Raw genomic sequence first — 23,040 nt, 5'->3', positions numbered from 1 at the left:
CAAGGCCGCAGAACACTTCTCACCAATACATCCCTACTGCACCACTCACTTCATACATTTACTCTATTACCACTAGAACTACACAAGGAAACATATTTTTTATTTCTACAATAAAAATAGTATAGGCACGTGGGCGGCCTCTAGCTCACCCAGTAAGAGTGTGCGCCCCATGTAGGCTGAGTCCTTTGCAGCGGTGCGGGTTTGAATCTGACCTGCTGACCTTTGCTGCGTGTCATCCCCCATCTCTCTCCACCTTTCCTGTCTATCCACTGTCACTATCTAGTAAAGGGAAAAGCCCCAAAAACGTACCAAAGCTTGAAAGAAAAAGACGTTATCAGAGTCTTGAGGTAGTTGTTTTTAATCATGTAGACAAATAAAATCCTTGTACCTGAATAAACCAGTGTGCCGTGACTTTTTGGGGAAATCATTCCTTGTTTTGGGGGACATTGGATGCTTAACTGTGCATCAGCAGTACATGAACAAAAAGCGCTTCCTTGTTTGTTTGTTTTTGTCAAATTTTTTTTCCATTCTATTTAATTCCCATTTGCTATCACTGTTATTAGTCACATTAAAGAACACGTCTGGTGATGTTCTATATATTTTTCTTATTGTCAACAAATCCCATAAAAGGACCGACGTTAACAGTGAACGTATCTGCTAACAAGTATTTTGTGTATCACAGCCTGATATTTCTTCTTCCTCCGTGCCATTAAAACACATCAGTGAGCCACACTGTTGCACTGGGTGACATCTTTCTTCATCACCACACACACACACACACACACACACACACACACACACACACACACACACACACACGTTTATTTACACTCAATCCCTCACACACCATCCTGCTGCCACAAACACTCACTACAGAACCAAATGTGGATTAATCCGCCACTGAAAATAGTCCCCCACAAATGCACTACCTCCTCCTGTTTGTTTGATAAAAACTACAGTGAGCAACTGTTTTAAAGAAATTACTAACATATCTGAAATTTAGTTTTAAAGATTGACCTCTCAGTAGGAACCATACAGGCAGAGAGGAATCAGAGAGTATTTAGAGACAACACAATGCTCGATTTACAATTTTCATGGGATTTGTTAATAAGAAAAATATCTTTTAAAGCTTGTGCCGAGACAGAACAGCTACATCTGCTTTAGTCTAATGCAAAAAAAATTGCATTTACTCGGTTTCTTTCTGTTATTATTATTAAAATATGGAAATAAACATGGTATCTGCTTGAGTCTGCCATGGCAATTTGCATTTATTAATGGTTTTCGTTTATTACTGGGATCAACTAATTAGTACATATAAAAGCTTCACTCTAGCTCACTGCACAATTCCTTCAGAGAGCAGATTAATTTTGCTTAATGACAGTGTGTATTTTTTTTTCCTGCTCTGAAAAGCCTGGCTCTCAGAAAGTGATATGATAATGGAAAAGAGATGGAAGAGGCTGACCTGATTCACAGAGATGAAAGATTTCTCTGCAGCTAATTAGCTGCTAATTACACCGGGGCACTTCAGCGCTGACTGGCTGAGTAATGACATACTACTACAGATTCATTTTAGGTTATCTCTGTGTGTGTGTGTGTGTGTGTGTGTGTGTGTGTGTGTGTGTGTGTGTGTGTGTGTGTGTGTGTGTGTGTGTGTTCACCTACCCTCCAGCTCCACAAAGTTGGCACACAGCCAGTGGCGAGCAGCCATGCAGTCGCTGAGGTCGTTGAGGGTGAAGAGGTTGGATGGGACGGGCCCCGTGTATCTGGACTGAGGCTGCAGCTGCTTGATTGTGACGGGCTGGCTCAGATCCACACCAGTTGGACGGGGAACCTACAGCATCGCATAAAACAGACCCACATTGAATAATTACGTCAATGTTGATGTATAATGTACATTTAAAAACCCCAAAGCGACTTACAAACAGTTGAAACAGCTCATGCCCACAAAGATCATTCATCAATCATAGAAGAGAAGTAGTACTGTGAAAGGACAGATGAATGAGATCATAAAATGTTGGCATATTTTTACTAACGGACGGCTAACTAGCTAGCCGCCTGTCTCAGGAGCTTCTTTCCGCTCTCCTCCCGGCGATGTGGTCTCCTAGCGTGGTGAGTGAAGTGGAGGGACCGGCCAGCTTTTGTGACTTCTGCGTTCCTATTGGCGGCGCGAATGCTAACAGAAAAAGCCCTTGAAGGTATGTAGTTCTCGGGGGAGATCCCTCAAACTGTTTGGTCTAGTAACAGAGCATACGAGTGGAGTGGAGTGGTAAAAATCTAATTTATGCTCCTTGCTCAACACAGATTTCACCCGCATACTCAAATCTCTCACTTCTCGCTCCAAAAAAGTAAAAAACGGTGTTGTATTTATCACTCTCCTTATTACTCTCTTACTTTATTACTCTCCCTTAATGCCCGGAGCTCTGCCAGCTAAAAGTTAGCCAGATGACGGCCACTTGCAGCATGGAGAGGGAGGGCGGGCGCCGTTCACCTGCATGTTCTGTGCTGCAGTAACGCAGAGACGGGCTCGGGCATGCCTCGGACTCGTGGTGTGAGCAGTACCGGAGCAAAAGGAGATAAATGAGCAGGGGAGATAAAGCAACGCTAACATTTTAAAAAGCGAAAGCGCCCATTGTCTCACCTGGTACTGCAGGCCCGTGCAGAGGATGAGGTGATCGTAGGGCACCTTCCTACCACCGGACACACGGATGTGTTTGGATTTCCTGTTGATGCCCAACATCTTCCCAGTCACCACATTGACGTATGAATGCAGAGGTAGCTGGGCCAAGTCTCTGCTGCTGTATGCATGACTGCAGGAAGTGAAGAAACCTCTTAATGTAGTTAGGTAATGTAGTTGTGAATGATAACTTGACTTTTAAATTACACTTAAAATAAAGGTATAATGTTTTTGGAACGTTCTCATGGTATGTTGAGATCCAATAAGTCATTCAATGTAAGATGCCGAAACACGATTTTCCATTTCCATGCCTGATGTTACATTCACTCACCTTGTGGACAGAAAGCCAACGTCCTCGTGGTTGTAGTCGCTGGGGAAACCGTGAGTTGAGACAAGGCTCAGGTTGTTGAACCTGAGGTGAGGGCTGCGAGAGAACAAACAACGCTCAACAGCATGAGTGTTTATCCACAAGACACAGTGAATACATACAGGACACAGGGCGACACGAATGTTATCTGGGGAAGGACAACTTTAATTCCTGCAAAAACTATTGTGCAACAGCATTTTAGAAGCCTGGGTAATGTCAGCCATGCTAAGATGAAAATAAAGAATATTACATGAAAAAAAATCTAACTTTGTGTTAGATGCAACAGGAAGGTCTGTGCTGCACACAAACACAGAGATACATCTGTTTGTACAAGATGTTTGACCCTGGCACTCTTTAAATATTAGCTGCTGCTGCTAATACTATTAATGTTGAAAATAAAGGAGCTCGGACATTGAGTTTCACTTACTAGTTCCTCTTGATTTTTGCTTCAGTAAAACTCAAACTGCTTGAAGACAGACATTTTAAAATCCTGAGCAACATTAAACAAATAGAAACTCTGTTGAATTAATGGTTCTCAGATGGGAGTTTTCCAGCCTACTGATGCATGTGTGGTTTCCGAGCATCCCGAAAACTCCTGAACTGCCCTCCTTCCTTGTGTGTGTTTACTGTCCACAATATACAACATCTCTTGTAATGCAAATTACTTCTTCTGTGGTGTCCTACAGGACATTACACCGCAGATAACGACAGCTCCAGCTCCTTTGTCCGTTGAAAAGCAGAGTGTGTGTACCTCGCATTGTTCAGCCTTATCACACTGACGCCTGTGATCACCTCCTGCTCTGTTCTTATCTCAGCTGCCTGCTAAAAGAACGCCTAGCGGCACAGACCTACAACACCAGACACCAAAATGCTGGTGAACTGGCTCACGAGTAGTACGACTGGCGAAATACACTGTGAGGGAGATGATAGAAATTTGTCAACCGGCAGAGATTCGGCAAACTTAAAATCTCGGGTTTTATTAGATCACTGTGTATACTTTTGATTGCATATGTCGTAATAAAAGATTGTGCCCATATTTCCCACCCTCTCTCTCTAGTAGAGTGAGAAACAACATGGAAATGTTGCAATAAACAATGGTTTTCATTATCGATTGACCTGTTGATTTGTTTTTTAGTGACTGATGTCAGAAAATGAAGAAAATCCAAAGCTGATGTCCTCTAACCTTTTGTTTTTTGTCCGACTAACTAACTAAGTCTAAACCCAAAGATATTTATATATTTACAATGTGTAGAGACATAGAAAAGCAGCAAATGCTCACGTTTGAGAAGCTGGAACCAGCGATTGTTTTGGCATTTTTGCTTGATAATTAACTTGATTGATTTATTGACTTTAAATGATTAAAATTGGTTGATTAAGTGTATATTAGGTTACAGTGCTCACTTGTAGAGTGAGCAGAATGTATAAAAATGAAAACGCAGCAATCAAAGATGGAAAAAGTAAAGAATCCTCGACTATCATTTCAAAGTTCTGCTTCATTAGTGGTTTGATTTGGAGGCGAACATGCAAATAATAATAATAATAATAATAATAATAATAATAATAATAAGCAGCCATCAGACAATGAGTGCAGTCAAACTTTCCATGTTAATCTGTGCCAGAAGGTGGATTTATGCCGCAGCAGTGAGGCATTAAGGCCCATTATTGGTGTCTGGGTGTGAGTGAATCAGAAGCCATGGATTTGCCCCGTTATCAGCCGGTGACAGACGGCCGTGGTAACCCTGCAGCCTGACCGCGGCGAGCAGAGGGCCGGGCCGCCGCAGAGCTCTTTATCTGTCTGACCCCATCCCAGCCAGTAATGAAGTTGGGAAGGGGGGTGTTGCGCTGCTGGGCTGCATTCAGTAAGCACATGGAAAGCTGTGTAGGGGTGGGGGGGTGGTGGTGAAGGGGGATGGACGTTTGGGCAGGGCTGATAAGAGGGGCCCCAGCAGGCCGAAACTGACCCATCATTCACCCTCTCAATGCGCGGCCGCCTCACCATTAGTTCAGTGGACACTAACTGCCTCATTAGTCAACTCATTAGTGACAGCAAACACAGATCGCTGCAGCAGATCCCTGATGGAGGGGAGGGGACAGTGGAGTGGCTAATTAAAGGGGGCCAGCGCTGGTCCTGCTGAATGCCAGGCCTCACACAGCTGCGTGCCCCGCCATCATCGGCGTGCCAGCCTCGCCAGCTCTGAGATCTCGCTCGCGCAAAACAACAAGCACGGTTGCCTGGCAGCTATCGTCTGGTTCTGAATCAGCAGCCCTGCGCTTCTTATTATCTGCCGGAGCAGTTAATCTCACAAAGCGAGGACAAAGGCAAACATGTAAGACGTCCGACCCGGAGTCAAGTGACATTTCCAGAGATTGGATTCCTGGAATAAAAGACGATAAAAAAAAAAAAAATATATGAAAGAAGCTTCGGTGAGGGCCTGCTCTCCTTGGGTTCAGGAGTATTTCTCTACAGACGCATCAGAATTTGTAAGGAACATGATGTGAATGCTTTACTGTAACAGCTGCCAGTTCTATCATACCTCCTGCACTTACTGCTCGTCTGCGTTTACTGGCACTTCTAGATAAAAGTGTTGTCCATCTGGTACGTGTTATACAAACAGACACTAACTGACAGATTCAGGCACAGACAGTTTTTACACTGCTCATAGAAGTTCTGTTTGGGTACAATTTTGGATTTTGTGTCTTGTCCTAATCTGTTTCTACTGCGGGCTGCAGCATACAATGATTCCTAAGAGTGTCATGTAGTATGATGAAAGCACTTGCAGCATCTTATGAGCAGGCATCACCTCCATCTCTGCCCAGATTTATGTAAACACTGTGCTTTTTCTGTGTTTTTTTATATATAATAAATATTTGGTTTGAAAAAAAAAAACTGTAGTAATTAATTTTTCATTTGCACACATCCCATAAAGCTTGTTATGCAGTAGGAAGTCATTATCGTGTCCCTTTATGGTGAAAGTAGAGTGAGGGACAACACTTCTACTCAAAAAGCAATATTACAGAATTTCATTTTAGACATTTATTATACATTTATCTACACTGTATTTCATATATTACATTACTTTTGTGAACCTAAGACTTTGGTAAACTCATTTCAAGCACCAAAACAATGTGTCCACATGAGTAAAGGTATGTTTTCACAAGAGATTTAAAGAATTTCAAAAAAGCAAACTTCAACTTTTCAGCTTCAGGGCCAAATTATCTCTTTACACAAGACAGATATGCAACACATGGATATCAGGTTATGCAAATACCCTTAAAAGGTGAATTTAAGATGATATTTTAAAACATTGAGAAAATGCCCTTAGACTTCGGGGGTTTTAGCCACATTTGGTGCTCTAGTGAGTATTTGTGGCAGCAGGACGGTGTGTGTGGGATTGAGTCAAAATGAAATACACAGCGTGTGTGTTTATTGTGATGAAGGAACATGTCATCCAGTGCAACAGAGTGGCTCACAGACAAAGACGATATATCAGGCTGGGGATCCTTACATCGAATTACCACAAACTAACAGACACAAAGAAAACTTTGCGAGCAGGCTGTTTTATCCCAGCACAGGAGCACTGGTTGGTATATGAGTTTCTGGACAAATAATGTCATGTATAGACTGCTGTGTGCATTATTCTTGGTGGAAAGTTGGAGATGACAGGGTACATACACCATGCACAGATGGTGAGAGGTGCGTGTGTATGTGGGGGGGTTAATAGGGGTCTGAGAGAAACGTTTTGCCCCAGGGCCCCTTAAAAGGTTAATCCAGTCAGGGTTACAGAGGAAGAATTGTGACGTTATTTGTCACTGCCGCTACGAATACAGAAAAAAGGAAAGAATAATGACACTGAGGATCTAGTTCTAAAGCAGACTCACCAGAAACAAAGCACCTCGAGGAGAGATAAACCTGTATCTGACGCCCCCACCACCACAATCCTGGCGTTAATGGTGACCTTTGGCTCCATGGTTAACTTTCTGCTGATGAGACTGAGAGCAAACGATGCCTGAGAGAAACAGAGAGAGAGAGAGAGAGAAAGAGAGAGAGAGAGAGAGAGAGAGAGAGAGAGAGAGAGAGAGAGAGAGAGAGAGAGAGAGAAGACAAGTCAGTGAGACAAAATCTACCAAACTGACTGGTGACGTACTTTCCTCCCGCTGTCTACACCCGCTTGAGTATTAATCAGATGCTTGCTCTTTATTCGGATGTTCTACAAATCAATAAACACAGTAAGAAAAATAGGAGAATTGCAGTAAATGCAGCTTTAGATTGTAATGAGATAGAAACACAGAGATCAAACGGGCAACCTGACAGTTAAGGACCACTTTTCCACAATCATTACAAAACACTCCCACGGGAATTAGTAGAACACCACGTTCTAATTTACCAATCCCTCCACCACCGAGTGTGTCTGGTCCTCGCACTGTGAGCTGAGGCAGCTAATGGCTCCTTCATCATCTGTAATTAGGCAGATTGGCCCCACAATGCACCTTGTTGGATGAAAACAGCATTGAGCAAATAGGTGGGGGAAACCCGAGGGTGAAATTAACCTTTGTGTAATATTCAAATAATTTCCACGAGGGCATGTGTGGCCGACATCTGCCACATACTGAGAGATGTTGTTGAGTTTGATTAGCAGGGAAATAAAAGAGCCTGTGGTTATTTAATATGATAAATGTATGTGTGCACGTATCATTATATTTTTAATTTTAGCAACAACAAAAAAAACAAATAATAGTGCCTAATAACAGTATACTTCAGAACACTATTACCCAGTTTTAAATTTTAATTTCTTCTTTTTAATACTTTCGTTCAACTATCATTGTCATCAGGTCAAAAGTTACTTATAAAAGGCAAGTTTTTGGGGATACTTTGGGAAAATATTTTATATTTAAGTTGCTGCATTAGAGTTGTGACAATGGAGATATTTCGGGAGCACAGCGACGTGGATGTTCCCTTCATTTTCAGAAAATGAATCTCTCCTGGTTGATTCATCCAAACTGTGTTGAAAAGTATTTGATTTTTTATTAAAAAGTTGAACGTTGAAGCCTGTGGCCTGTGAAAAAACAAAAGGAGAGAAGTTAAACTACGACTCCCAGGGAGCATTTTGGTACGAAACATCCAGTCACAGAACTTCAAATTCTGCTTTTTGTGCAACAAGTTGAAGCTAAAGATTAAACTGTCAATCTTCAGCAGGTCACTTTAAGATTACGTTTGGATGCATTCAGCAACTGCGGCAACATATTTTGTTCCCAAATGCAACGATGATTTATATTTTATATTACAGCATTAAGTGGAAAAGCTGGACGGGATCACTGCTGAGTAGTCTCGCATTGCCAGACCTTCCTCTACAGCGTTGTGGAGGAAGGTCTGGCTAGTCCACACAGCATTCTGGGATGGGAGAAAAACATGCTCTGGTTTATTGGCATTTCTTTAAACCAATCACAATATTATTGGGCGGCGTTAAGCACCCGATGGAGCCACGGTGCCTCTGCAAAATAGCCTCGGGAAGGAACGCCAACACAAAGAAAGCAGAAGATGACGGACATCCGGCCGAAAAGAACGACATCCAGTGCATTTTCCGGGAACACCGGAGCAATCCCGGAAGTGGAACGTCGTGGATATAGACTACTGCTGAGTAACAGCAGTCAGAGACCAGATTAAATATTCATAGGAAAATGTTGCTGGCTATTATTTCCTATAAAAGTGATCCATTAAAACACTTAATATATACAAAACGTATCAGATAAACAATGATTTAAGCCGTGTGTCATGTAGACGCTGTATTTTGACATTTATTGAAAAGGAGTATCACTTTATATGTAAAAACCCCGTATTTGTTGTTTGTCTACATGCGTCAATGTGAATACTGCAGGAATTAACCAGATGAGGTAATCAGATGAACAAAGCTCCCGCCTCGTCTACATGTGTGCTGGAGCAGGTGCAGCAGCTCTTATCACGCCGGAGATGCCTCACCTTCCCGAAACACAATGACTGCGGCTCTGTGTAATACGATCCTGTATTGACAGAGAGGGAACAGGTGCTTTAAATGTGATTAATGGTCCCGAGGCCGACATCAGGAGGCAGAGATGCAGCTCGGAGGCGAAGCTCTTATCTGCACGGCAGCCTGGAAATCATGACTGCTGTATAACCGAGGAGAAGGGGGCGGACTGGGTTTGATGGAGCGTAATGAACGTGTGAGTGTACACGGTGTCGCCTCAGGTCTAAAGACAGCTGCTGTTGCATGTGTGGTAAATATTTGAAGTGCACGACATTAAAATAAATCACAGCCACATTAAGATGAGCCAGGCTCGGAAGAACACAGGACTCACGGTAGAATTTAAACAGAAGGAGAGCTTGTGATTATCATTATTCACCTGTTACTTTCATTCTTTTACCAGCTTAGTTTTTTTTTTTATAAAAAAAAAAAAAAAAAAAAAAAGGACGAAAAAGGAAGTTGCTCTCATAGTGACGCTATCTGCTTAAGTTACTTGAAATAGACAGCTAGCCCTGAGGGACAGTGACATACATTGGTACCACTTTGAGAGACTCAGTAAAAACATGCGTCTTTAAGGCTGGGGTATGCTTCTCGTTCAAGTACTTTGGTTGAAAGATACTGACGCATTAAAGGAACACGTCGACTTATTGGGAATTTAGCTTATTCACCGTAACCCCAAGAGTTAGACAAGTCCATACATACCCTTCTCATCTCCGTGGGTGCTGTAACGCTGTCTGACGGCCCCAGAGGCAGCAGCCCGTCACAGTACATGCAAGTGAATGGTTCCAGCTAGCCTACTGCTCCCAATAAGTGACAATAACGCCAACATGTTCCTATTTACACGTTGTGATTTGTGTAGTCACAGCGTGTACAAAAAAACAACGTAACATGAGACACAGCCATCTTCTAACCGTAAACAAACAGGGAACTATATTCTCAGGCGGAAGAATATAGTACTTGGGCGGAATGATTTGCTTTGCAGCAAACCTTTCTGAGAATATAGTTCCCGGTTTGTTTACGGTTAGAAGATGGCTGTGTCTCACGTTATGTTGTTTTTTGTACACGCTGTGACTATACAAATCACAACATGTAAATAGGAACATGTTGGCGTTATTTTGTCACTTATTGGGAGCAGTAGGCTAGATGGAACCATTCACTTGCATGTACTGTGATGGGCTGCTGCCTCTGGGGCCGTCAGACAGCGTTACAGCACCCACGGAGATGAGAAGGGTATGTATGGACTTGTCTAACTCTTGGGGTTACGGTGAATAAGCTAAATTCCCAATAAGTCGGCGTGTTCCTTTAAGGGCTCCTACACAGCTCCAAATTCAAAAGGCTATACATTTCCAAGAACTTGTTTAATGATGACAAGAAATCTCCCAACTATCTCATTACATTTCACAGTGAATATGTAAAGACTCTTTTTTTGGCATTTTAGGCCTTTATTTGATAGGACAGCTTAGACATGAAAGGGGAATGAGAAGAGGAATGACATGCAGTAAAGGGCCGCAGGTTGGAATCGAAACCGCATCGAGGACTGAGCCTCTGTATATGGGCGCACGCGCTACCAGGTGAGCTACCCAGGCGCCTGTAAAGACTCATATCAGAATAGGTCAGATATCAGTGGTTTAAAGCTAGAGATCTTCCAAATATTTGTGCATTTTCAGATATTCTTTTGTACATTTTCGGATTTTTATGTCCGTATAGAAGACCTGTAGTTTCTCTACATTTAGAAACTTGTATGTCATGATGTGCAAACAGTCTACTTTATTATCTTAAAGTTATCCAGGAGGACAGAGAAATCAGATAAACTCAATAATTGCTGAGTTACTCCAGCTCTTAAACTTTCTTCATACATTTTTGCTATTTCTACTTACAAATACTGAAAACCTCAATTATTTTCTACAAAGAACTTGTTTGCAATGTTTTAGTTTGCCTTTCAACACAGAAATGAAATGTATAATGTTGCTGTTAACTGTTCAGGGGCAACAAAAAAACTATTCAGATGTGGTTTATGGATACACTTTCTGAAAAAAACGTAACAGAAAATCAAAACATAAATGGACATTCCATAATACTGTGTTTTTATCTGTCTCTACTGGAGGTTCCCCTTCATTACACTGGCTGCCACTCTGTTCCCTTTTAAAACAGCACCGTCTAGTGGTCACAACAATACCCTGCTGTGTTCCCTCTGTCAGCAGCCCCCCAGCTAATCTACATTCTCAGGCAGGCTGCGGCCCTGTCAGCCAGCTGCCACTGTGCCCACCTGGTCCTCGGTGATCTGCCTGGAAGGGGCGTTGATGCCAAGCTCCTCCAGTGGGTAGATGATCTGGCGTCGCGGGCGGACAGGGACCGCAGAGTTGAGGACAAAATCCAGATGGTGGACGCAGGAATTCTGGGTGTAGAAGAAGAGGGCACAATGTCAGTGAGCTCAGAAAGAGAGAATCTCCTATGAGGTTAAACAGCATCAGTGTGGGGACTTGGGAGGCAACTGGAAGTGATAATGAGCTCAGGTGAAGAGGTTTGATGATGCAAGGTTTACACCACTGTTGTGAGCTCGGTGGAAAACATCACCCTCTGCCTGAACAGAGATAATTCTCTGGTTATCTTCTGCCATTATTCTATTTGCACATCATCATCTCCCCAATCTGGTACTTGTTTGTGGAAGGTAATTAGCAGAGGAAGTGGAGGCCTCTACATGTCGAGGAAATGTCTTATTATGGTGTGGAGAGGTGGAGCTGGCAGCACTGTTGGCACCTGCTGCCCGACCCCGGAGACAGCAGCCTGCTGGGGGGGCGCACTCTGCAAGAAATGGTCTGCTTTGAACATTTGACATGAACAAATCCATCTGTCGGATCAGCCTGAAGACAAGAAGACAATTTGCGATATCCGAGATGCTGCAAATTTGTTGTCTTCGTCCATATTAAATTCTAGTGCGTCTAACACTTTACTTCACTTTAGTTTTAATTTAATGTTTTTATGACTGGTATATTTTATTTTAGCTGTGAAGCACTTGGTGTTTTACAGGTGCTCTATAAAGATTATATGATTACTTAGCAAATAGCTACAAGGTACTTTAGCTACTTAACTGGACTAAAGTGTAGCTAATCGGTCGTGTTGTCAGTGGTGTTTTTAGGTGGAAAGAATGGTAGGGCAACAACTACTTTGGACAACTAACTACTTTGGACAGATGCAAAACCAGATACAATTTTAAATAATGCGCTATTTCACATTTCCCACCCAGTTTAACAGGTGATAATCTGAGAGTTCCACTCTGACGAATTGATGTTAAACTACTCAATTCCCCGCCAGTTTAGGTAACCTTAGCTATGTTTGCCCAATTTTACCTTGTTGTCATGTTGCTTTCATGTTTGTTAAAGGTCCCATGACATGAAAATGTCACTTCATGAGGTTTTTTAACATTAAAGGAGAATTCCGGCCAATTTTTGCGTTAATCTTGATCGCTCAGGGGACGCTTGTAGTACGTAGCTGCAGCTTCTCCGTGTTACCTGCACTGATTCGGGTCGGGGTTTTTTCTATCGAAAGTACTCGCATAGCTATAGCGATCAAGATTAACGTAAAAATTGGCCGGAATTCTCCTTTAATATGCAGGGCAACAACAACCAATCAGCTTTGAGCATTTTGTTCTCGTTTTCCCACATTTGGGACACTTGACGTTGCCAGCCTCTCAAGCCAAGCGCAATTAAAACAACTTAAATTGTAGAATGATAAATAACAGCAGCAACTGAGGATGTTTTATGTCATGCATTAATTTAGAATTATATTAATTTATAAATTACTCCCTAAAACAGCTTCTTTCTGGCCAGCAGGTGGCGCTTTGGCAGCAGGAACATTGCATCAATGCTAAACTACCAAAAAAAAAAGATCCAGGTATAACTGTACTAATATAGAATATTTAATACAAGTTTTAAAGATCAAGGGTCATAGGTTTGTTTTTAGAGTACATGAACTTAAGAGTAGATTAAGACAATACAGTCTATGATTTAGATTGTCTTTCAATGTTTCTTGTTTTCTGCAGATTTAGCTCAGAGAAAAAGATAGTGTGGTCTGCCATTTTATAGATCAAAGTTAAATGCATACCAATTTTCTGACTGAAATATAAAGTATATCTACCCTGCTGTTAAAAAGTCTCTCAGTACATTTTAAAGGAGCTACTTTTTACTTTTACTTGAGTAGATTTTTATAGTGGTAATTTTAGTCGTACTTGAGTAAAAGTCAGAGTACTTTTGTACTCTTATATTTCTTGCAGTGTATGATCTGAGGGTCATTACACTAATGACACTGTGTATCTGAGCAGACATGCACAGAGGCTGGAAAGCGGCCCAGTGTTGAGGGGCCAGTGAGGTCCCGAGGGTCCCTGTGTGCACCCACCTCCTGGCTGTGGTCCGAGGGGTAGATTCTGTGGAACAGGCAGGACTTGTGAGCCAGCCGGAGGACCTCCTTAAACACGTGTTTGGTGAAGTGCTGGAAGGAGGGTTTGAGGACAAAGTGGCGTATCTGAGCGTGCTCCTCGTAGCGGTGATGGCTGAAATAGATGAAGTTCTCGATGTTGTAGTGGGCTCGGATGTACTCGATGTCCTGACAAAGAGATGAAATAATGAAGTTAGTTTCCTGTAGATAAACTCCTTCACAGAGGAACATTTCCAGGACAAATATTTGCATTTAATATATTTCTATAGCTGTCTTTTGTTTAATACAGTTCCCCTGTTTTTGTACAATTTAGATCAGGGATCTTCAACAGGGGGGCCGGGACCCCAGGGGGTCCTCAGAGGCAACGCAAGGGGGCCTCCAACTTATTGTTAATTTTTTGAAATTTTTTTCAAAAATTAAAAAGTCTTAACATGAATCCAACATATTATTAGCAAATATAAATCCCCACTGCTAACTGGCCAAAAGGTAAGATAGTCACTAAGGCCATCCACAGATGCAGTTAATCCTAAGGGTTCACTCTGCCACATGTATGTTTAACATTAAAACATGATTAATAAAATCATGCCAACAATTAGTAGGCTATTTGAATAGCTTAGTATTCTATGCAAAAAAGGTATAAAGGTTTTAGGCCGCCCTACAAGTTATTGTAGGCCCAGTTTAATATGCAACTTGTGTGTTGTCTTTCTCGTAAACATAACTATACATATTCCTCTTCATATACTCTTATATATATATATATATATATATATATATATATATATATATTACACTAATAAAAAAACTGAATTTACAAAAAATGAAATCTTACAACATCTTTGTATACATATAAATACATAAAAAGTTACAAAATATGGTTACAGGCGTAGGGCCATTAGATGTTGCTTTACTTGTTTTTTTAAAGCTTGCTTTATTGTGTGCTTTAGTAATCTCAGCTGGAAGTGAGTTCCATGCAACCATACGTCATTCTGTGAAAGAAATCCTGAAGAAATCGTATCTAAACTTAAAACCGTGAACTGTATGGAATCGTGAGTTGAGTGTAAGAACACTTTCACCATCAAGTTGAAGCCATTGCCTTATAAATAACAGTCCTCCCTACTAGAGCTGAAGATCTTTGCCCGTACCCGACGACAGGTTCGGTCTTAATTTCTATCATTTTACACAGGCTTTGGCTTGCACTCTGGGTTGCGCGGTAAATAAGTGTTCAGGTGATGCGTTGACCTTGTCGGGCCGAACTTTTAAGACCCGATTACAGCTCTAGTCCCTACAGCCCTGCTCCCTCAACTTCCTCTGTTGTCGCCGTTTTCAGGTTGCAGACAGTGTGCTGCCCAGCAGTCAGCTCCCCCTGCTGTCCCTAAGGTGCCTCTGCACCCGTTCCGTTTCAGACCCTCCCACCAGCCTTTGGGCTGCGCTTCCTCATTTACACACGTAAATCAAAATGGAAAAGGTGAATCTCCAAATGTCAAAGGGCAATTGCCAAATGTAAAATTAAAAAGATAAAATAGAAAATTATAAAGTGAAAAGGCTAAAATAAAAGTATTTTGTATTTTTATAAGTATTTCCATTTAAGCTTTTCCATTTCACATTTTGAGTTTCATTTTTGATGTTTCCATTTTCTTATTTACATTGTGATTTTCAATGTCATCTTTCAGTTTAAGATTTCAGTTTGAGCATTTCTTTTTAAGCTTTGCATTTTAAATTTGACTTTTTACATTGTCACTTTACATTTTCAAATTATCATTTTTACATTTCAATTTTGCTTTTTCAGTTTCCTTTTTCTTTTTTAAAATTGAATTATGGCATAATTATTCCTAGTAGCGTAGTAAAATAATAATATTTTTAGTACTTAGTACTTATTGATCCTGAGAGACAGACGCAGAATTGTACTTAAAATAACCACCAACCCTAACCTAACCCTTTCAGATTCATCTTGTAAACTGCACCTACCTGCTCGTCTCTGACGATCAGTAACCCAACCACCTGACTATGCGCCTGGGCCACGAAGGCCTGCAGCGCCACGCCATCCTAAACAAAACACAAAGTCTGTTAAACATACATGTGTGTGTTGAACTGAATGTGCACCCTCTTGTATCCGTCCAGTGCCATGAATTCACATGAAGTGGCCGCAGAAGTAATTATCAGTTTTGGAGCTGCGGCGGAGACAGCTGGGGTGTCAGTCAGAGAGGGAAATCCGTTCAACTGAATTCTCACCAATCTGTTCCCTGGCACGCGGGCGATAGTCCTCGTTATTCCAAGACCATCATTACCAGCTCGTGTCACACTTGATCGTCCAAAACAATCAGAATGTAATTTTCAATGTTAAAGGGGAGCCAATTACAATTTCAACATTGCTATTTTCTCTATTTACTGCTTATGCTAATTCAAATGATTCCCAAACACTGACCATATTACAGGCCAGCTGGTTTCATGTTGGATACATTTTTTGTTGTTGCATACTTTAGCAGTGGTAGCTACATTAGCTTGAGAGTTTAGCTCTAGCAGCAGACTGCTACTCTTGCTAGGATGGGTAAACAAGTAAAAGTAAATAGGTATATTCAAGGAGAAGAAGGTAGGTTTGGTTTCAGAGGTGAGGATTTTTCTGCATTGAGTACTTTTACTTTTAATACTTTAAGTACATTTTCCTGATGATACTGACAGACTTTTACTTTTAAGTAATATTTTCAATGCAGGACTTTTACTTGTAACAGTATTTTTACAGTGTGGTATTGGTACTTTTACTCAACTAAAGGATCTGAACACTTTATAATAATGGTACATGAATTACCATGAATTCACACATGACTTCATGTATGAAAAAGCGTAAATTCATTCATGTAGTACTTCATTAACTTTCAGTAATGTACAAGGATTAAGTGGCAGGCTAAAACACGGATTGTAGTGTTGTAATCATGTTTAAGTAAACGTTACTTCTTCATTGCTGCATCATAGTTGTGGCCCTTCAAATAAAAGTGCTGACCTGGTCCATCACTAACATTGATAAATAAGATCCCACCACCGATCCTAACTGCAGTCTGAAGAAAACACAAACGTAGAGTGGTGCGTTGATATGAGTGCGTGTTGACTGACCGGGTCTCTGCGGGTCTCATAGAAGCAGTCCAGGTCCTGCAGCAGCGACTCATTGAGTCTCAGACCCTTCACTAGATCAGAGACAGCCGGCCGGTCTGCAGCCACAGCCGGCCTCACCTTCACACTCCTGCAACAACAACCACACCATGGAACAGGAAGACATTATTAGTCATTACAATAAATGAACAGGATCATCACCAAGCAGGCTTTCTAGCAGCCTCTGCGCTGTGTTGTATTCTTCCTGTGATGAACAAGAGATGAAGTAGATTGAAAAAAATGTTTCCATGGACCCCTACTGGTCTGTATTGGTACTGTAAGGGGCCCATGGACAATTGTTGAATAAGTCAGCTATACATTACATTTCATACATGATCATTTTAGTTTAAGGTTTTTTTTGCACACATTCCTAAAAAGAACAAAAAACAATACAACATAAATCGCAACTTATGTCTTTCACATAGAAAGAGAAGGAGTGTGTGCTGGAGAGGCCAGAAGCCCGTGGGGGGCTTATAGTGAAACCTCACCAGGTCACTTAGAACGTAATTTACAATAAAAAATAAAATCTTTAAAAACTTTAAATACGCCTGTTACACCTGGCCTTTGTTTTAAATGCAATAAGGCTAAAGGAACATTTAAGCACCGTGTCTGGGAGTGTGACAAAATTAAAACATACTGGAGGGAGGTGATCAACACAAGACAACACATGATTTTGTTGCACCTGTATCCAACTAATCTGAATCTGAAACCCCAAGGATATACAGTACATCTATTGATTTTGTTATACTACAGGCAAAAAGGACTAATAGCTCTCATTAGGAAACAAATGGAGGCACCTACAACTGGTGCTTGGATCAAGAATATGGTGCAATGTATGTCCATGGAGTGACTGACATATATATTGAGAGGCAGATTGGAGGTGTATGAAAAAATCTGGAGGCCATTTGACCAGTTTGTAAAAGAAGAAGACATAGCTGAGCTGCTACTGTCATATACTTTGTTTATTTGATTGTTGTAGCACGGCAGAGTTTGAGAGAGACATTTTGTTGTGGGTTGGGGGGGGAGGGGCGTAATAAAAACATTGTTAAAACATCATCTTCCATTCCAAAACTTCCAAAAATGAATGTGAGAGAACCCAACAGGCTAAGAGACTTGAATATGGTCTTGTCCATATCATTTTCATTTACAGGTGTAGCCATAAATATACGGGACCTCCTCCCTGAGCACTAACAATCTCAAAGTTGTGGACTTGGTATCCTGGCAGCATTACATTACATTAGCTACATTACAAGCTGACGCTTTTATCCAAAGCAACTTACAATTGCTATATATGTCAGAGGTCTCACGCCTCTGGAGCAACTATGGGTTAAGTGTCTTGCTCAGGGACACATTGGTTGATGTATCACAGTGGGATTCGAACCCAGGTCTCCCACACCAAAGGCATGTGTCATATCCACTGCGCCATCACCACAAACAGATTACAGATACAGGCTGACCCACCTGAGCCCGGTGCAGTGGAAGACGTAGAGTTCAAGGGGCAGCGAGCTGGTGGCTCGGGGCGGCACTCTGAGGAAGCTCTGCAGCAACAGGAACTCCGGGGACAGCGCTGGTACGGTGATGACGCAGAAGTCCGCGCCCTGACAGACGGACACAAGGACAACTAATACAGACGCACACTTACCTGAGCAGATATGTTCGATTCATCATTAAAAAAGGTAATTTTTTTAAACTTCATAAACTTTCCTGGAAATCAATGTGGATGTTTGTTTATGTATGCGCCTTTCACCAAGGCAGTGCAACTTATTGTGGCAATAAAACCTTTTCTGATCTGATTGTGATTACTTTCTGGTAAAACATCGGCCACATGTCATGCAAAAACGATACTCACAGGGAAACAGTTGAATATATATGGAATAAAGTCCACTGATCTGGAAGAGAAGAAGGGGAAGTTAAGTGAAAATATGTGCGAGTGCCAGACTTCAGAATCCAAGCCAAGCTGGTTATCACTGCGGTGGAACAACTGGCCGCCCGATCTGCCCGCTGCTTCCAGCTCAACTTCTCGCCTCCAACTCTGTCACGCTGTCACTTTAAGCGTAGCTCTCATTAATAACATGCTCACTCTCGGCAGGACACGCCTCGGCTCCATATTCAGTAACAGCTGGGAGGTAAGGTGGTGATGAGAGGAGCTCAGCAGGAGCCAACTAACAGTCACTCTCCCTGCTTTGACACAGCATATGACTGATGTAACTCTGGGCGGCTGCCAAAGCACCGCCTCAGAAATGTATAAAAGTGGGAAAATGTAAATGCAACTTAAAAATATCTAATCATTTTAAAATAAAGTACATTTTCTGTTGGGTATCTTCCTTTCGATATCACTGAATTACAAAAACTTAATTCTGTAAATTAAATTTTTTGGCTGAAGTTGCATGTTACCCTTAAGTACATTACTTACTTCCAAAAAGTCCTCTTACTACTTTAATATAAAGAACATATTCTTGAAGCTCCTTACAACAAGTAGGATCAAGCCTGCAGCAAACATTTTCTTGAGCTCAAGACTATCACATTTAAAGGATTTAAGGTAGCCCTTATTCTTTTTTATTTTTTTTACAGTCAACAAATGCCATGAAAAGCACCACCCCAAAAATGTATAAAAGTGGAAAGTTTTACTTTCAATATCTCTGAATTACAGAAACTGGGCTGAAGTTGCATGTTACCCTTAAGTACTATAACTATTGTAACTCATTTCCAAAGAGTTCTCTACTTTGATATAAAGAACATATTCTTCAAGTTCCTCACAACAAGTAGGATCAAGTCTAAAGCAAACATTTTCTAGAACTCTGTTAGGCCCGCTGCCCCCTAGGTAGCTTCTTTGTCTCTCCTCTCTCCCTCCCTCTGTCTGTCCTAATTGCAGGAGTGGAGTCTGGTGTGCGGGAGTCAGGGTTCCAGCTGCATCTCATCTACCACAATCAACCTCTGCTTCATATACCCGGTCATTCCTTCAGCGCTGGATTAATCCACATTTGGTGCTCTATTGAGTGTTTGTGGCAGCAGGACAGTGTTTGTGGGATTGAGTCAGAATAAACTACAGTGTGTGTGTTCATGGTGATGAAGGAAGATGTCAGCCAGTGCAACAGTGTGGCTCACTGATGTGTATTTATGATATGAGAGGCTGTGATACACACAACACTTGTTAGGAGATACATTTGTTGGTCTTTTCATGGGATTTGATGCAAAGATGAAACAGAGATGACTGCCAGCTTCATCCTCATTAATTTCCTCACACAAACTCCATCCTGACCATACCTCATTTCATAATTCTTGTCAATAATGAAGAACTGAATACAGACAACGTTGGATTTCTCAGGGGAATGTGCCGCTCCAGTCGGCTGTGTCTCCTCCTGCTGAGATGAGAGTGACAATAACAACAAACTAAAAGATAAAGACTGAAAACTATACCGTCATCGATGCAACGAAAACATCGATGCGATGAAAACATTGATACATGTCGTTAAGATGCACCTTTTATTTTGAAATTGCCATGACATAATAATTAGGTCATCAAGAGCTCTTTAAGTTAACTGATAAACAAACACATTTGCACTTAAACAGGAGAAATGTGGCAACAGGAGGTCTATTTTTATCTTATTTATTAAAAACAATAGTTTTTTATTTAACTTTGGGTTCAACATTGGGGGGGGGTGAGATCTCAACTATCAAGGGAGGTCCTGGGACATGTCTAAATGGACTAAATATAGCGCAGAAACATTAAAAATTGTCAAAACATTTTTTTTAAAAAGCAACAAAAACGTTGAAAAAAGTGTCCAAAAATCCCTTAAAAATGTCCTGTGACTAAAACTACTAAACACTGCTAAAACAAACTAGAAAAAGTCGAAGAAATTGCCAAAAAAACATTAAAGAACACGACAAAAACGTTGAAAAAAGCGACAAAAATGTCGGAAGAGCGAAGAAAACATTGAAAACGCAACAAATATGTCCCAAAAAGCAACGAAAAGCCTTACAAAGGAACTACCGTAAAACTTTGGAAAAAGCCCAGTTTTGATTATTGGGGGGTTGTAACGCCCCCATCCCCCCCCGTAAATTACACCTATGGGAAGAGCTCAATAATAAAATTGTCAAATCATATTTTAGTTACTTTTTTGGGTATTTTGATGAAACTATTAGACAGTGTTGTTTTTTAATAATTATTTCATAAATATTAAAATACTACAACTACTAGCTGTAACTTCCAATCTTTTTTTATATGATCAACACTCACAGTGGCAGTGATTTACCTGCTGTGAGTCGGAGGTTTGGGTCTTTCTTGGTTCTTCATCTTCTTCTTTTGAGTCGGACTGAGCAGCAGCTCCGTCCTGTTTTATCTGCTGCGGTTCGTACAGACCGTCTATCCCACTCAGCTCAAAGCTGTCGTGCAGCCGTTTCAAATCAACATCAGAAGTGACCCTGATGAAGCCCATGGCGACTCCATCACCCTTTAGAGAAAACACACAGACATCTTTAATGCTATTTCCCTGGAACATCTGTCTATAACCCAGCTAGCTCATGAAGGTTTTTTTTTTTTTTTAACATTTTCTGTTTTAAACACTTGCTGTCTGGTAGCTGTTCTCTCCTGAGATGAGTCTTTTAAGTTTCTGGTCTATTCAGAATAAACAGCAGTAGCAGAACTTGGTAGTACTGGCAAAGAAAAAAAGGTATTACAGCACCACCCCACACTGTTTGACTGACAAGTGAGTGAAGTGCAGAGATATTTTTAGAATCACGAGCTTGGCGAAAGTTGGCAAAACATTTTTTATCATTCATAAGTACTGTTTTTTTAAATGTGATCATTAATATATCTTTCTCATTATTTGAAATTGGGTTCACGAACATCTATTGCCTCTCGTGCTGGTTTGAGTTTGGACTAAAACAACGGCGTGTCTGTAACAGATCATCTACCAGGATAAGAAAAACAACATATTCTGTAGCTTCATAAAAAGGTTGTGGCATTCAGCAGAGGGAACAGCCCAACCCTCTGGGGCAACGTCTGACTGTTTCTCTGAGTGCTGAACATATTCAGACAAAAAGCCCAAAATGCTTCAGATGTCTGGACACAATATGTTCAGTGAGAGCATGTCTTGGCCAAGTGTTAGCTCGTATCTGCCATATGCTGGTGCCATGAACACATGTCAGCCCGACTGGAGGGGAGGGGAAGGGAGAGAAGATCTGTCGTCCCGAGGGAACGGACCCCGGCAGGCTTTCTGACAATCAGTCAGAGCATCTGACTGGGAACAAATGAAAACCGTTCTCACCCCCAACTCGTAAAATACTGACGCTTGGTCAGGGGCTCTCAGCGTCAGATACAGACACAAAAATCACCCTTGAGCGTCTGTATGGGACACACCGAGCAGAGCAGCGGCTCGACCGTGGCGCTGTAAGATGACGTAGTATTAAGGCCCTGACACACCAACCCGATTATCGGCCGTCGGACAGTCTGGCGAGGTCGGTGACTCGAGTCTGTTCGGTGTGTTCCGTGCCGTCGTCCGTCGGAGGAGGAGCTGTCGGCCTTCATTTTGGCTGACCTGACATGCTCAGTCGGAGACAGGGCAGTCGGGACTCACCTGGAAATGGGGAGCGGGATGAGCCTCTCAAAATCTGATGAAAATCTTTTAAACTGATCTTTGTTGATCTGAAATGAAGACAGATTCAGCAACTGCACGGCCTATTTCTCTCTTAAAATGTTTTCAGAAACATGTTTAGGTGAACTATTTTAGTCCAATATGAGATCGTATTCTGAACGAGCCGCCATGACAGTCTGGCTGTGAATTTCCGGAGAAAAAAGACCCACGTGACGCGTTCGTCCAATCAGCTGCAGGTTTTCATTTACTGGGAAACAATACAGAGAAGCGCCGTCTGCTGCTATGGAGACGTATCATACGCAGAGCGTACGCTCAAGTCGGCGTCGCCTCGGTGTGTTTTGAGGCATTTTTTTGGACCTCGGGGACCCGACTGATCAGTCCGACTGGCTTTTCTGCCGACGGTCGGCCGTCTGGTTGGTGTGTAACAGCTAAAAGAGAGAGTAGTATGAAAGACCGTGAACCCACGTTAGGAGGTTGGTTGGGGGAGTGGATGGGTCAAACAACAAGACGTCGCCAAATCACATAACTCACATAAGATCTGACAAACCAGGAGGGTTGAACTAGTTTCTCAATTTAATAGCTTCTGTGTGTGATGTTTCGAAACCGAGATCAAAATTGACCCTGAACTAAAAACAAACAAAGATGTGATTCTGTGTGTTTAAGTGAGGAAAAGGCTAAAAGTTGGAACAAACCTCACAAACAGCGCTGTGATTTTTCTCGTCCTGTGCCTCAATGAGCTCTGCCAGGAAGTACGGCTGGTCGACGACCGACAGAAGTTTGGTCTGCTCCGCAAACATGCGCATGATGTCATCATGATCTTCTACCCTGTAATGTACA

At 41.7% G+C, this 23,040-nt stretch overlaps 2 protein-coding genes across 5 annotated transcripts in view; both read right to left on the bottom strand.

The window, feature by feature from the left end:
* The window catches only part of LOC116045413, a 977,204-nt gene that overhangs the window by 52,628 nt on the left and 901,536 nt on the right, over positions 1 to 23,040 (bottom strand). The gene's annotated exons all lie outside the window — the stretch shown is intronic.
* Positions 1 to 23,040, bottom strand: part of cfap61 (cilia and flagella associated protein 61) — a 39,266-nt gene that overhangs the window by 9,507 nt on the left and 6,719 nt on the right. For 3 of the 4 annotated variants that reach the window (XM_031293035.2, XM_031293037.2, XM_031293034.2), the window contains exons 7-19: positions 22,896 to 23,028; positions 20,863 to 21,060; positions 19,874 to 19,971; positions 18,459 to 18,498; positions 18,071 to 18,207; positions 16,574 to 16,700; positions 15,434 to 15,511; positions 13,430 to 13,636; positions 11,304 to 11,432; positions 6,921 to 7,048; positions 3,006 to 3,098; positions 2,639 to 2,807; positions 1,663 to 1,831 (exon numbers count right to left, since the gene is read on the bottom strand). In XM_031293035.2, coding sequence (XP_031148895.1) covers positions 1,663 to 1,831; positions 2,639 to 2,807; positions 3,006 to 3,098; positions 6,921 to 7,048; positions 11,304 to 11,432; positions 13,430 to 13,636; positions 15,434 to 15,511; positions 16,574 to 16,700; positions 18,071 to 18,207; positions 18,459 to 18,498; positions 19,874 to 19,971; positions 20,863 to 21,060; positions 22,896 to 23,028 — 1,706 coding nt within the window. The remainder of the gene's footprint in view (positions 1 to 1,662; positions 1,832 to 2,638; positions 2,808 to 3,005; positions 3,099 to 6,920; positions 7,049 to 11,303; positions 11,433 to 13,429; positions 13,637 to 15,433; positions 15,512 to 16,573; positions 16,701 to 18,070; positions 18,208 to 18,458; positions 18,499 to 19,873; positions 19,972 to 20,862; positions 21,061 to 22,895; positions 23,029 to 23,040) is intronic. The other variant, XM_031293036.2, reaches the window with a different exon arrangement.

The sequence above is a fragment of the Sander lucioperca genome, chromosome 19 (assembly GCF_008315115.2).
Source record: "Sander lucioperca isolate FBNREF2018 chromosome 19, SLUC_FBN_1.2, whole genome shotgun sequence".
Lineage (NCBI taxonomy): Eukaryota > Metazoa > Chordata > Actinopteri > Perciformes > Percidae > Sander > Sander lucioperca.
The sequence above is the reverse complement of the archived record's forward strand: the minus strand, read 5'-3'. Positions and strand labels throughout refer to the sequence as shown.